General features: G+C 44.1%; 1 protein-coding gene across 1 annotated transcript in view; it reads right to left on the reverse strand.

The window, feature by feature from the left end:
- The window catches only part of DNAH9 (dynein axonemal heavy chain 9), a 397,093-nt gene that overhangs the window by 33,272 nt on the left and 350,633 nt on the right, over positions 1–13,188 (reverse strand). Inside the window, exon 65 of the mRNA XM_045293291.1 lies at positions 7,229–7,411. Coding sequence (XP_045149226.1) covers positions 7,229–7,411 — 183 coding nt within the window. The remainder of the gene's footprint in view (positions 1–7,228; positions 7,412–13,188) is intronic.

Below are 13,188 nucleotides of genomic sequence, written 5' to 3' on the forward strand. Positions count from 1 at the left end.
CCTCCCTCATGAACCCTTGATAAGTTGTAGATTATTATTTTCATATCTTACATCATCCTCTGTCACCATTCACCCACTTTTCTGTTGTTCGTCCTCCTGGGAGGGGGTTATATGTTGATCCTTTTGATAGATGTCCCCTTTCTCCCCCCACCCTCCCAGATCCTCCTGGTATCTCTGTTCTCACTGTTGGCCCTGAGAGGTTTAGACTGATAAAACTTTCTTTATGCAGAGTGAAAACAAAGAAAATGTAGCCACTGAAAAGGTTATCAAATCAGCAGACCTTTGTCTGATACAGTGCAGGAAATGAGCCCCTCAGGTTGGAAGGCATTCAAAATAGAGAGTGCCCCCTCAAAGTGGAGATGACACTGAATTGAGCAGAGGTTTCTGGACTTTCATCTGCGGATGTGGTACAACTCAAAATGAGAGGAAACAGCCACAAATATACATTAATAAAACTGGAAGTCCTCAAAATGAGATGAAATGCAAGACGATTATTATCTTAAGCAGTACCAAAAGATCTCATTGACCTCGAGCTGATTCCATCTCATAGCAACCCTTTGCAGGGTTTCCAAGACTGCAAATCTTACAGGTGTCGACAGCCTCGTTTTTCTCCGAGGTGGTTGGTGGTTTGACCTGTTAGCAGCCCAATGCCTAACCGACAGCATCACGTTTCCTTGACCTACGCAGTGGTGAGCAGAACTTGACCGGTATTGGCCACAATGAATTGTGGTCCACCATGCTGGGAATGACAGATTGAAGAGGAATGGTGTCCCCACCTGAAACAAAGCCCAATGCCGTGCATATCGACCCACCCAATAGGACAGAGTGGAACTGTCCATTGGACTTCTGGGCTATACATCTCAAGGAAGAAGTGACTTGTGGGTTTGAATAGCTGACCTTTCTGTAAACACTCAAGCTCTTAGTCCATATCACGCTCCTTTGTGGCATCCTGCTCATTGTCAAAAAACATGTCAAGCTCTATCTCGAGGAACACTGCTGACAGTGATAGGATAATACCCACACACCTACAGGGGATATCAGTTGATATGACTATTTTTCACATCTGTGCACCAACCACTGAAGCCAGAGATGGAAAAATGGAAGAATTCCACCAATTTCTGCACTCTGAAATCAATCAGATATGCAATCAAGATGCATTGACAACTCCTGCTGATCGGAATGTCACTGATGATGGCGGGGATGGTGCAGGACCAAGCAAGGCTTTGTTCTGTGGTACACTGGGTCCCTGTAAGTCAGAGCTGACTTCACGGCATCGAACCCCACCACCACCCCACCACCACCACCACCACCACCACACAAACCTACTGCCATGGGTTTGATAACAATTTATATCAGTCCTACATAGGGTTTCCTACGCTATAATTCTTGATGTGAACAGAGAATGCCATCTTTCTCCCAAGCACCTAAGATACATGCTGTCATTAGAGATCTATTTTTCTCTTTCATTTACTTATAGTTTACTTAATACATTTTGGGACTTTGATGTTAGGGGCACAGATATTTATAATTGTTATATCTTCTTGGTGAACCAGTCCTTTAATTATTCTATACTGCCCTTCTTTGTTGCTTATACTGCATCTTAGTCTATTTTGACAAATATTAATATTGCCACTCCTGTTCTCTTCTGCTCACTGTTTGCTTGGAGTCCCCCCCACCCCAACCTCTAACTTTTAACCAATTTATAACTTTGTGTCTAAGGTTTGTCACTTGTATAGACAATGTATGAATGGGTCATAGTTTATTAACCATTCAGCCACCCTCCTCTTGACTAAAGCATTTAATACATTTATATTCACTGACAAGTTATCAATAGGGAAGGATTTACTTCAGGCATTTACAGATAAATATATTAAAACGGGACTTTATTAAAAGGTTTGTGGAAAAATAGAATTGAGAGATAATGGAATTTTCTCAAAAACTTTTTGATCTATTATCTTTCAATTCCATTTCCCCACAAAATTTTTGAAGTCCCTTCTTATGTACTTGTGTGTGTGTGTGTGTGTATGTGTATGCATATATGCATATATATATAATTTCACCAAGAAGGCAGCACAGCAGAAGGAAACACTGCCCGACCCGGCGCCGTGGTCACAAACGCTGTGTGATGTATAACTAACAGCGCTGTGACCCTCGCTGCCGTGAGCGCAGAGCTGTTTAAAGCATGCATTCCCCGTTACTTGCTGTTTTGGGATTGCTGAAGCGTTTGCTTCCCTGCGTCACTTCTTTGGCGACTAGCTTTAGTTAAGTTTTGTTGTTACCGGGAGGGTTACAGTCAACATTCTTCATTATACTAACTCGATATTATCTTGAAACCACTTTAATTTCCTCAACATGAAAAAATTCTATATCTACACTAATCATCCTGCCTTTTATTTAGATGTTTTCATCAATTATAATTTTGTATCTTGATTTCCCGGAATCCAAGTTTAAGTTGATTTTATTGTTAAGTGTATTCAAGAGGTTGTTACATGTCATTACTTTTCTTTTGGGAGAATGTACTCCAGTAATTATTGTAGACTAGCCTGGAACTAACACATTTTCTTTGTTTTTGTGTGCCAGGGACTGTTTGAATTTCATGCTCAGTTTTCAATAACTTTCCTGGACATATTTGTCTTGGCTGGTACTTGTTTGCATGGTTTCTGAAGAGAAGTTGGCACTTCATCTTATCCGAGTCTCTTCATCTGTGCAAGAAGCCCTGGAGGTGCTGTAGGGTAATCATTGGGTGGATAACGGCAATGTTAGTGGTTCAAACCTCAGCTAGTCATTGGAAGACAGGGGAGGCTGTATATGGGTTACAGTCTCAGGAACTCTCTATAGGGTTGCCATGAGTCGGAACCGGATTGGTGGCAGTGGGTTTTGGTTTGGTTGGATTGGGACAGGAAAAGTCTGAAGTTCAAACCCAGTAGCCACTCTGGAAGGAAGAAAGATGAGGTGATTGCTCCTGGAAAGGGGTGCCAGCTTGGAGACCCTCTGTAGCAGTTCTGCCCTGTCCTACGGGGTCACTCTGAGTCAGAATGGACTCGGAGGCAGTGAGTTTCGGGGTGTCTGTGATAGTTCGCTTTCTTCGTCCAGGCATGAACTAGCTCAGGACAGTTTACTCAGGTGCTTGGGTCTATTCTGCCCCAAGCTCACTACTCCGTGACTAAGTACTTCCAGGTTAACTCGTAGAGCAGGTTCCAGGCTCCTCTTCACATCTGGAAAGGTGTACCCCTTGTCAACTGTGACTAAGTACTTCCAGGTTAACTCGTAGAACAGGTTCCAGGCTCCTCTTCACATCTGGAAAGGTGTACCCCTTGTCAACTGTGACTAAGTACTTCCAGGTTAACTCGTAGAGCAGGTTCCAGGCTCCTCTTCACATCTGGAAAGGTGTACCCCTTGTCAACAACCGTCGTCCATCTGTATTTCCCCAAAGCCCCTTGATGCACTCTCTTCCCTCAGGCCTTCCCTCACCCCAATACCTCCTTCGGGCCCTCTTGTCCCACAAGACTTGAATTAGAATTAGTTTGTGTGTCTGTCTTTCCTACAAGATACATTTTAAAAAATCATTTTATTGGGGGCTCATAATCATCCATACATCCATCCATTGTGTCAAGTACATTTGTGCATTTGTTGCCATCGTCATTCTCAAAACATTTTCTTTCTACTTGAGCCGTTGGGATCAGCTCCTCATTTCCCCCCTCCCAAACCCTTGATAATTTATAAATTATTATTATGTTTTCATGCCTCCTACTTCTTTCCTCTATTTCGGTTTACTTTCCTCTTGTCTCACTATCATGCTCAGTCTTCATCTGGGTTTCAGTAATTCATCTCAGTTACACTGCCCTTGATCAAGCCCTACTAGACATCCTACACCCTCCTCGCCATTTATTTTCGATCACTCATTGTTATTCCCTTGTCCCTGGGTTTGTTAACACCCACTTCCTTACCCCCACATCGCCCACTCCCATGTCCCTCCCCCCCACCAACCCTCTGTCCATTGTTTTCTCCTCCAGATTGTTTAGCCCACCTATCTGATCTAGAGAGACATGCAGAGACAATCATAATCACAAAAACAAGACAGAGCAAAACAAAGCAACAAAAGAAAACAAAACAACAACAAAACCAATGACAAAAAAAGAAAGGCCTATAAATAGTTCAAGGTCTGTTTGTTGACCTTCAGGAGTGTTTTCCAGTTAAGTCTGATGGGGTGCCATGCCCTGGCCCCAAAGTCTATTTTTGGTATTCCCTGGGGACTTCATTGCTCTGCTCCCCTTGCTGTTCTGTTGCACACCCTTAGTGGTTTGCCTTGGTGTGGTGGAGTGAGATCAGGCATAATTCCCATACTGTGTCTCCAGTGTTGTCCCCCATAGTGCTCTGGGTCAGTGAGGGATGTCCTGTCTTGTGATGAGGCTGGACTTATGATCCTCTCTGTACATTGGCTGCTCTGAGCAGGAATATCATCCTTGGGGCGTGGTGGGCCAGAATGTGCTCCACTCTCTCCCTCCTCCTTTGTTTGCTTCTGTGTGCTCTGATCAGATGTGTCCCTCTCTTGAGCTGTAGCTTCAGTGTTGTCCTATGAAGTGAATTCTGGGTGGGGAGGGGGTTGTCCATGTAGTTGGGGCAGGGGCGGGCCCCTCAGACCTCTCTGTTGGTTCCCTGCTTCATGCTGGCATGCTGCATTCAGGACAAGACACGTTCTGAAGCGCTCCACCCAGTCTTCCTGATCCTCTAGCCTGGAGAGCTGAGACTTGCCCAGGGAACTTGTCATCAAGCTTGCTTGAGGCAGACTGAAAGGCAAGAGAGACTTTCTCCTTGGTCCCTTCATCATTGTCCAGGGCTCTCTATGACGCAAGGCACCACAAAGGACGTGTCACACTGGCAAATCCGAGGGACTTCTGCCTCGTTGCTATCAGGTCTCCTCGTAGCTTGTTGGTTGTGAGATGGCTGTATCCTACCACACTGGAGCCTCAGTCAGCAGTCCTCAGTGCCAACCAGAGGTGGGGGCAGACAGACCCAAATGGACTTCTCTCTGGAAGGTCTACCTGTTGGTCTCAGAGACATGAGCTAGGGGCACGCAGGGAGGCAGGAATTTGATAACTATGAGAGCAGATTCTGCTGCAGGGACATTCAGTAGCAATCAGCGGTCATTTGCAGTCCACAGTGTCCTGGTAGGGGGGTTCTGGCACTCCAGATGGACCCCCAGGGAGGTCTGTTTCACTGAATTTACATCAGAAGCTTGGCATTCTGTCCCTTTATACAATCAAGGGTCACATAAGAGGGGCTACTCTGAAAACCCCGAAATTTGTTTCAAAGCTATGTATTAAAAAAAATTTTTTTTTTTAAACAAAACAACCTGCAAAGTACTCTCCGTTACACTTAATACATTTGGCAAATCTGTGATTCCCTTCTTGGAAACATTTCTCAAACTCATCTGTTTGGATGGCTGATAGTACCACCCTCTTTTTCCTTCTTCACCTCTCAGATGTCATCGAATCGCTGTCCTTTCATGTCTCCATTCATGGAAACAAAAAGAAGATGCACAGAGTGAGGTTAGGTGAGTAAGGTGCACGGGGCAAGAGAGGCATGATGATTTTTGCCAAAATCACTGAGATGGCTGCGTGAGCAGGTGCCTTGTCGTGGTGGCAACACCAATCCTCCATCTGCCACAAATCAGGCCTTTTTTGTCACACAGTTATGCTATCTGTCCAGAATCTCTAAACAGTCTGACCTGGTGGAATGAACTCCAAACACACACACCCCTCATGTCAAAAAATAAAAACAAATGAGCATAGGTTTTAAAAAATAACTAAGGAAGGAAGCTCCTTTTGGGGAGCCAGTTCCCAGCTCCCAGCAGCCAGTGGCCTCTGTGGCTGGAAGGGAGGGTAAGGATGGTGGGAGAAGCACTTCGTTGTTGATTCATTTATTCTCTCATGCCTGTGGGCAATTAAACTTGCTGTTTTCTTCTGCTCCCCAGTTCAGAGTTCCTCAGATCTGAGCAGCATTTTCTTATTGTATTTCTGGCCGAGGGTTGGGTCCCTAGTCTGCTGACACCACCATCTCCCCAGGCTCTCTTGATAGCATTTTCAGTGTCACTGATTACACTCCTCATGCTGTACAGTTGTTATCGATATCCTCTTACAAATTACTCTACCACCATTAGTAAAAACTCAATGCCCCCTAAGCAAAGACTCTTCCTCCTTCACCCATGGTCACCATAGGTCAAGCCTGGTTCCCTTTTTCTTTTTTTAGGAAATAATATTCACATATCATACACTTCCATAGTTAAATTGCTTTTAAAAAGAGTTGTACATACATCATCACCATCAGTTCGAATGCTCCCTCCCCACCCCCACATTCATTGTTTGCTCTCCCATCTCTACCCCTCACATTCCCTATAAACCATTGCACCAGTTATAGTTAGTATACATCCATTTCTTCTGTGTTTCATAAACTAGGAAATCCAACAGAAACAATTAAAAACAGAGACAGAAAGAAGAAAACAACAACAATAATAATATAAAGATAAAAATAAGGAGTAAGAAAGAAAAGACCAACAAAAATATTTTAAAATCCAGAGAAGGAATTTCTATTGTGGAACAAGAGAGAAGTATTTGAGCCTAGAGCAAATTCTAGTTGGGTCAAGGTCAGCTGACCAAGCATATTATACCATGGTTTGAGCCACACGATCAATAATAGTTTATTATAATCGTGGTCTGATAATAAAGTTGTTTGAGTCCCTCGTTTGTGACTAAAGGGAATCTGCCAGAGGCGTAATTATTATCCTTATTTTACAAGTTAAAAAGTGAGACCCAGTGAGATTTAAGTGACGTTAGGATCCCAGAGTGATAGAATTAGAACCCAAGCTTTTAACCAGCACATATCGCCCCTCCCATGAAAGCGATTTCACCTGTATGCTTAGAAGACACCAGGTTGTTACATTTTCTCTCTTTGGCATTCAGAGTACAGTTTACTAGCATCTCAAATCCTTGGGTCAACCTTCCAGGCCCATTTCACTGGTACCCAAGTCACCCTAGTTTCAGTCTTCGAAAGGGATGCCTCTTAAGACTCTTTACAGCTCACCCAGATGGAGTTTGTAAGGGGTGGCATCATCTTGGATATTGAGCTTTCTGTCAGATGACTGTTTTCAAACTTTCAAGTCCCCATTTCTCCTTAGGGAAGTTCAGCAATGTTCTCTGGCCATCCCTCTCTCCCTTAAGACTGCACCCACCTTTAAGCCCAGGTCCAACTCTCGGAGGGAGCGCTGGAGCTCTCTGGTGAGGCTGTTCATCCGTTCACACTCCTGGAAGGCCACCACAATGTAGGGGGTGCGCTCCTCCACTTTGGCCATCAGTTCTGGGATGTTAAACTCATCCGTCACCCGCTCCAATATTTCTTCCAGGAGGACCTTGACCTGTTCCCAGAAGGACACACAGAGATGAGAAGAGGTTAAAATTCTCCAGAAGACAACACCCTACTGCAGTATGGCACTAATAATGCCAATCACCGATCACCTGCCATCGTTGCTCCCACATCACCAGTTCAGCCTCTTGCCTGATTGTCGAGGCCAGCTGGGTCAGGTGCTAAGGACTGATCATTGGACTGCCTCCCTGCAGAGTGTGAAGCTCCCTGAGACTTGTTTGACCATCTTGAAAGATAAATACAGTTGCCTCTCCAGAAATTGAGAGTTAAAAATATAGTCAGTTATGAATTTCCATAGGGTTCTTCATGATTTCTACTCTTGGATTCTGGACGACATCCCCATCGATTATGAAGTTCTCTCAACCCTTGAGCCCTCCTACCACACACCCCGTCAGCTAGAACCACCAGGGTCTCGTGAGTGGGACACTGGCGTCGAGGCAGAGGATACCGAGTGCCTTTGGTGCAAGCCCTTGGAGGATGAGAATGACGCGTTGGAGCAAGTGATTAAGCTCAGGAGGCCTTCAGCAGAGAGAGAGAGAGAACAAGGCTGGACTAAGAGAGGGAGGCAGGCGGTCAAGAGGGTGAGAACACGCGAGCAAGTGTGGGGTCAGCACTTCCTGAAGTCTCCTATAGACCTCTGTTGGGACTGTCTGTTCCCTATCTCCCAGGTTAAAAAAATAATTAAAAACGGAACTGATCCAAATCATAGGCCTCTTTATTAAACAAAATATCAAAGTATGAAGCTGTTGTGCCTTAACATGACTTCCATCTGAAGGTGGTGTTCCCATTGTTCTACTCCTTCCCTGAAGAAATCTGTATGCATTGATTTATACCACATTAAAATAGGAGCTGTGGCTTCCTTGGGCGACTCAAATGATATTTCTTTGAGTTTTGAGACCAAAAAGGAATCTGAATGAGCAAGATCAAGGTTGAAGGGCTGTCATAGGACATCCCTTGCTCCCCCCAGAGAATGAGCAGGTGCACTGGTAGGGTGCAACTGTGCTGGCCTTTTTACCAATGCAGCTTTCAATTTCCTAGAGCCTTCTTGACAATCTCCCACGATTGTCCTATGTCTTTTGAGAACACCTATCAAGATTTTTACCCTGGTGAGCTCCTCCCAAACAGTTGCTGTAAGCTTCTGAGTTGACCTTGGCTTTTCCTGGCCCCACGGATCTCCTCAGGAGAAACTGCAGGCCCCTAATGGGACTGCTGTCGTTAGGTGCCTTAGAGTGAGTCAGTTCAGACCCACAGTGACAACAGAATAGCCCCGCCCAGTCCTCTGCCACCCTCACAGTTGCTGTCATGTCTCAGCCCACTGCAGCCCCTGTGTCAAGACAAATATATTACTGAGTGAACTTGTCTTCAGCCATCCACTGATCACAGGAACATGCTTAAACATGTTTTGTTTGTAGTAAACCTGTGCGCGGATGAACTGGAAACCTAGTTCTCAGTATCTATTGATCAACTCTCTATTTCTCCTCCTATGAACAGGCTCTGTATCTCCTTTTGTGAAAATGTTGTTCATCAACATGTGCAGTAAAATAAATGTTGCTTGGTCCTACACCGTTCCCGTGATTGGTGGTAAAGTGGACATTGTGCATTTGAAAGCGGATGGACAGGCTTTTCTTCCTAGTCTGTCCTCCTCTGGGGGACCACTGAGCCCTGTTCATCATCAGAGTAACCTAGACGCTTCCACTGACACGAGTGGTGGTTGTGCATGAGGTACGTTGGCTGGAAATGGAATTAAGGTCTCCTGTTGGTACATTGGCTGGAAATGGAATTAAGGTCTCATTAAACACTAAGTAGTTTATGAGCTTGATTACTAACCAAGAGTTTGCAGTTCAACTTCACCCAGAAGGGCAGTGTAGGAAAGGTCTGACAATCTAAAAAACTAACAATTGAAACCCTTACATAGCATGGTTGTACTCTGACGCACAATGGGACGTGTCAGATTTGGATCTGACTTGACTTTGCTGGCAACTGGCCATTGGGTCAATGTGGACCCACAGCAACACTCTATAGGGTTTCCAAGGTGGTCAATCTTTATGGGTGCAGATAGCTTCTTCCTGCAGCATGGTGGTGGTAGGTCTGAGCTGCCAACTTCGTAGAGCTCTCAACCTCCCACCCACTCAAACCCCAAATTCAAACTATCGGTTGATTCAGACTCAGCAGCCTTCTAGGCCAGGGTAGAGCTGCCTCTGTGGCATTTCAAGACTGTTAACTCTTTATTGGAAAAGAAAGTCTCGTTTTTCTCCCATGGAGAAGCTGGTGGGTTTGATTTGCTGACCTTGTGGTCATCACCACTACTCCCCAGGGTTCCTCAGTGCAACCCTAAGGTTTGTGAAATTATCTGTTTTGTAGGACAGTCAAAGGGCCCAACCCATCTCTCATCCAGGTAAGACCAATAATAATCTCTGTCTCTGGCATTTTAATATTTGAATCACAAGCCTGGAACTCAATGGCAGGAAGTGGTTGGAGGCACTGTGAGGTTAATTACCTGAAAAATACAGTTCACTGTCGTTACTCCCTAGAGCCACAGACTACTCTGTGTCCTTTCGTAGGCAAATCCTTTGATACAGTGAGCTAGTTCTGTGTTGTTTGTTTGTAACCAAGAATCCTGAATGGACGTAACCCAGTCATTTAGGCCTCGATGTTCTCATCTCCCAAAGTTTCTCAGAGCATTTCCTCCCACCTGCCTCCTCTCCCCAGCTCCCAGCGTTGTTGTGAAATCAAATCAAAAGAGCTCATGAATGTGGCAGCCTCTGTAGGTTGGGAAGATGTCTAAGTACAGAAGATTATTAATATTCACCTTGCTTTGTATTGCACACATAGTGTACAGTCTCCAGGAAAAGAGCTGATGTTAGAAGAAAAAAAAAAGAGGTAAAAACCCTTCACTGTTTCACAAATGGGTCTCCAGTGCTGTGACAGCAAAGCTGGGATGGGTTTTAATGGCACAGGAACGTAGCTGCTCGGGTAGAAGACACATGGCTGGGATGATCTCATATTTCTAACTCTGGAGTTGAGTTTGAAGAAACTGGACATTACTCACAAAGGAGTGAAAAGACAGCCAGGAGGCATTGCTCCCACTGTGGTCCATCACCCACCAGGGCCAAGGAAAGTGGAAAGGGCTAAGGAAAGACCACCAGAGAGGGAGCAAGTCCACAGACATATACAACACCCCACGCCCCTTTTTGTAGCGTAGGGAATACCCAAGTTGAGTGAGTTCCAAGGACTGCATTCCATTTTTTCTTATCAGGGAACACCTCTGTGTCTGTTTTTTCACCCCGCCTTCCTTTTATTGGAAACGTGGTAAATGCTTAATATAAAACATTTACATATTACCCACCCACTGGCATCTAGTCAATTCTGACTCCTAGTAACCTCTGCAAGGTTTCCAAGGCTGTAAATATTTAAAGGTGCACACAGCCTCATCTTTTTCCCTTGGAGGGGCTAGTGGGTTTGAACCACCAACCTTGCGGTTCGCTTAGCTGAGAATGCCACCAGAGCTCTTGTCTGAACATAGAGAAATGTATTATATCGGAAGCAAAATGCTCTCTCAGTCTTGCCTCTTTTCTTCAAAGAGAGAAACAGAAATAAACAAAACAGTTAAAAAAAAGCCGTCATTTTTTTTTATTCCTCCAGATGTTCATTAGCATACACAACTGTATTTATCAACCATCATCCATCCATCTGCCCATCCTGTTCATCTAGTTTTTATTTCTTTTCTTTCTCCCTATCTTCTCTCCTCTCCCTCCATCCTTTCCTTATTTTCTATTTCTCCCCACTACCTCCTCTTTCATCACTACAAACAACTCTTCCAGCTTGCTTTTTTCCACTTTAAAACAAGACAGATATAGTCCTTTGCTAGTACATATGGATTTGCCTTATCTTTTTAAACATATTCAATCATAGAGTCAGTCTCCCATTGAAGGATGTTTGGTATGTTTACTACTACTTATTGCCATATATTATTACTTCCTGCAATAAAGAAATATAAATATGCCCCAGATCTGTGCACTTTGAGTGCTTCCCAAACCCACCTGTTCCCCACTTCCTAGGGGAAATAGGTTTCAGTTCCTGGAAACATAATTTTGAGGAAAAGAAAAAGAATGATTAGAACGTTTCAGTGTCTTGTAAAATTGTGCTATAATTCAAACCTCTACCAACAGAGACAAGAATGACTGTTTCCTTATGCTCTTGCCTGTAAATATTATCATACTTTAAAATCTTTATCCATAAGTGAATGATATGTCACTTACCTTCATTAAATTATGAGTGGTGTTAAGAAGCTTTTATTATTTTTATTGGCCTTTTGTATTTACTATGATTCTTTTATGTCCCTTCTTACCCACCCTCTTCCCTTTCTCTCTCTGTCCTCCTCCTCCTCCTCCCCAGATAGAAGAACTCCTTGTACGTTAGCAAATTCTATCCCCTGCCTTGTATCTGTGCTGTAAAAAAAGTTCATGGTGTTTGGGGCAGGTAATGGAAAATGTAAGAGAAGTTAAACTTGTCAGTCTTTTTCTTATAGATTATGACTTAAAAATATAAAAAGATCTTATGAGACGTACCCAAGTTTTCTTCCAGCACTTTCCTAGTTTACATTTAAAAGTTTGGGCTATTTGAAATATAAAGAGTGAGGGAACCCGCTCAGTCTCTCTCCAAATGACTGACCAGTTGCCAACTAAAGAAATCTAGCGCTGCAGGGAAAACGGGAGAGGCTGGCTACCTCCTCATCAGGAAGACCGGAAAGGTGTACAACCCACTGATAGAGGGGGTGAAAGAGCCCATTGCTAATCCAAAGACTGGACATAGAAGACAAGGGTTAGTTTGTTAAAAATCTGAAATGTAGGACTGCTTTCCCTTGTAGTAAAAATCCCCTTTAAGGTCAATCAGTAGAAGTGTTTCAACCCAGGAAGGTGGTAAGCAAGGCCATTAAGACGAAGCAGCCAGGAAGGAAGCCTCCCCCAGTCAGGGCCCTCAGGGGCTGGTGACCTGGAAAGGCTAGGCATGAGGCTTCAGGGAATTTTGGTTTATTGACCCCTGGGGAAATGTAGGGATAGATAATTTCCTACAATCATCGCAAAACCTGTCTTTTTGTCACATTGTTTAGAGTATCAGTTGTATCCTGTAATCATTGCAAAACCTGCTAATCCCTTCCCGTGAACATTTAAAACTTACTTTACCCCCCCACATAATGTATATAACTTGCTTGATTTTCATTGAATCTTGGAAGCAGTTTAGAGGTAGGTAGCAAAACCAGCTGTTTCATTCTGCCCGTGCTTGAAGAAATAAATTGAAGAGTTTCTTGACTCAACCTTTCCTCTGTCTTTGAAACAGTGACAAACAACAGTGGACATTGATTCCTGGAAACATATTGGCAACCATGTCTTGGACACTCTGGAAGCCTTCTGGTGTGCTGGGAAACCCCATTTATGGAATCTTCCTTGCTCGGCCCCCTCTGGATTTCCTGGATTAGTGGGACCATGAGTGGAAGTACCAGAGACCTCTAGCAATTGCCAAAAGAGCTTCCAGGCTGCTGCTCACCATCTCCTGTTACCTTCACTTCTGGATTTGAAAACTCTTACAAGTTTCTGGTTTCATCTAGAGCAGCGGTTCACAACCTTCATAATGTCGCGACCCTTTAATACAGGTCCTCATGTTGTGGTGACCCCCCCAGCCATAAAATTATTTTCGTTGCTACTTCATAAGTGTAATTTTGCTACTGTTATGAATTGGTGACCCCTGTGAAAAGAGTTTTTCGATCCCCAA

This window comes from Echinops telfairi, unplaced genomic scaffold (genome assembly GCF_000313985.2).
Source record: "Echinops telfairi isolate 266 unplaced genomic scaffold, ASM31398v2 ScPeMD7_2010;HRSCAF=2546, whole genome shotgun sequence".
Taxonomy (NCBI): domain Eukaryota; kingdom Metazoa; phylum Chordata; class Mammalia; order Afrosoricida; family Tenrecidae; genus Echinops; species Echinops telfairi.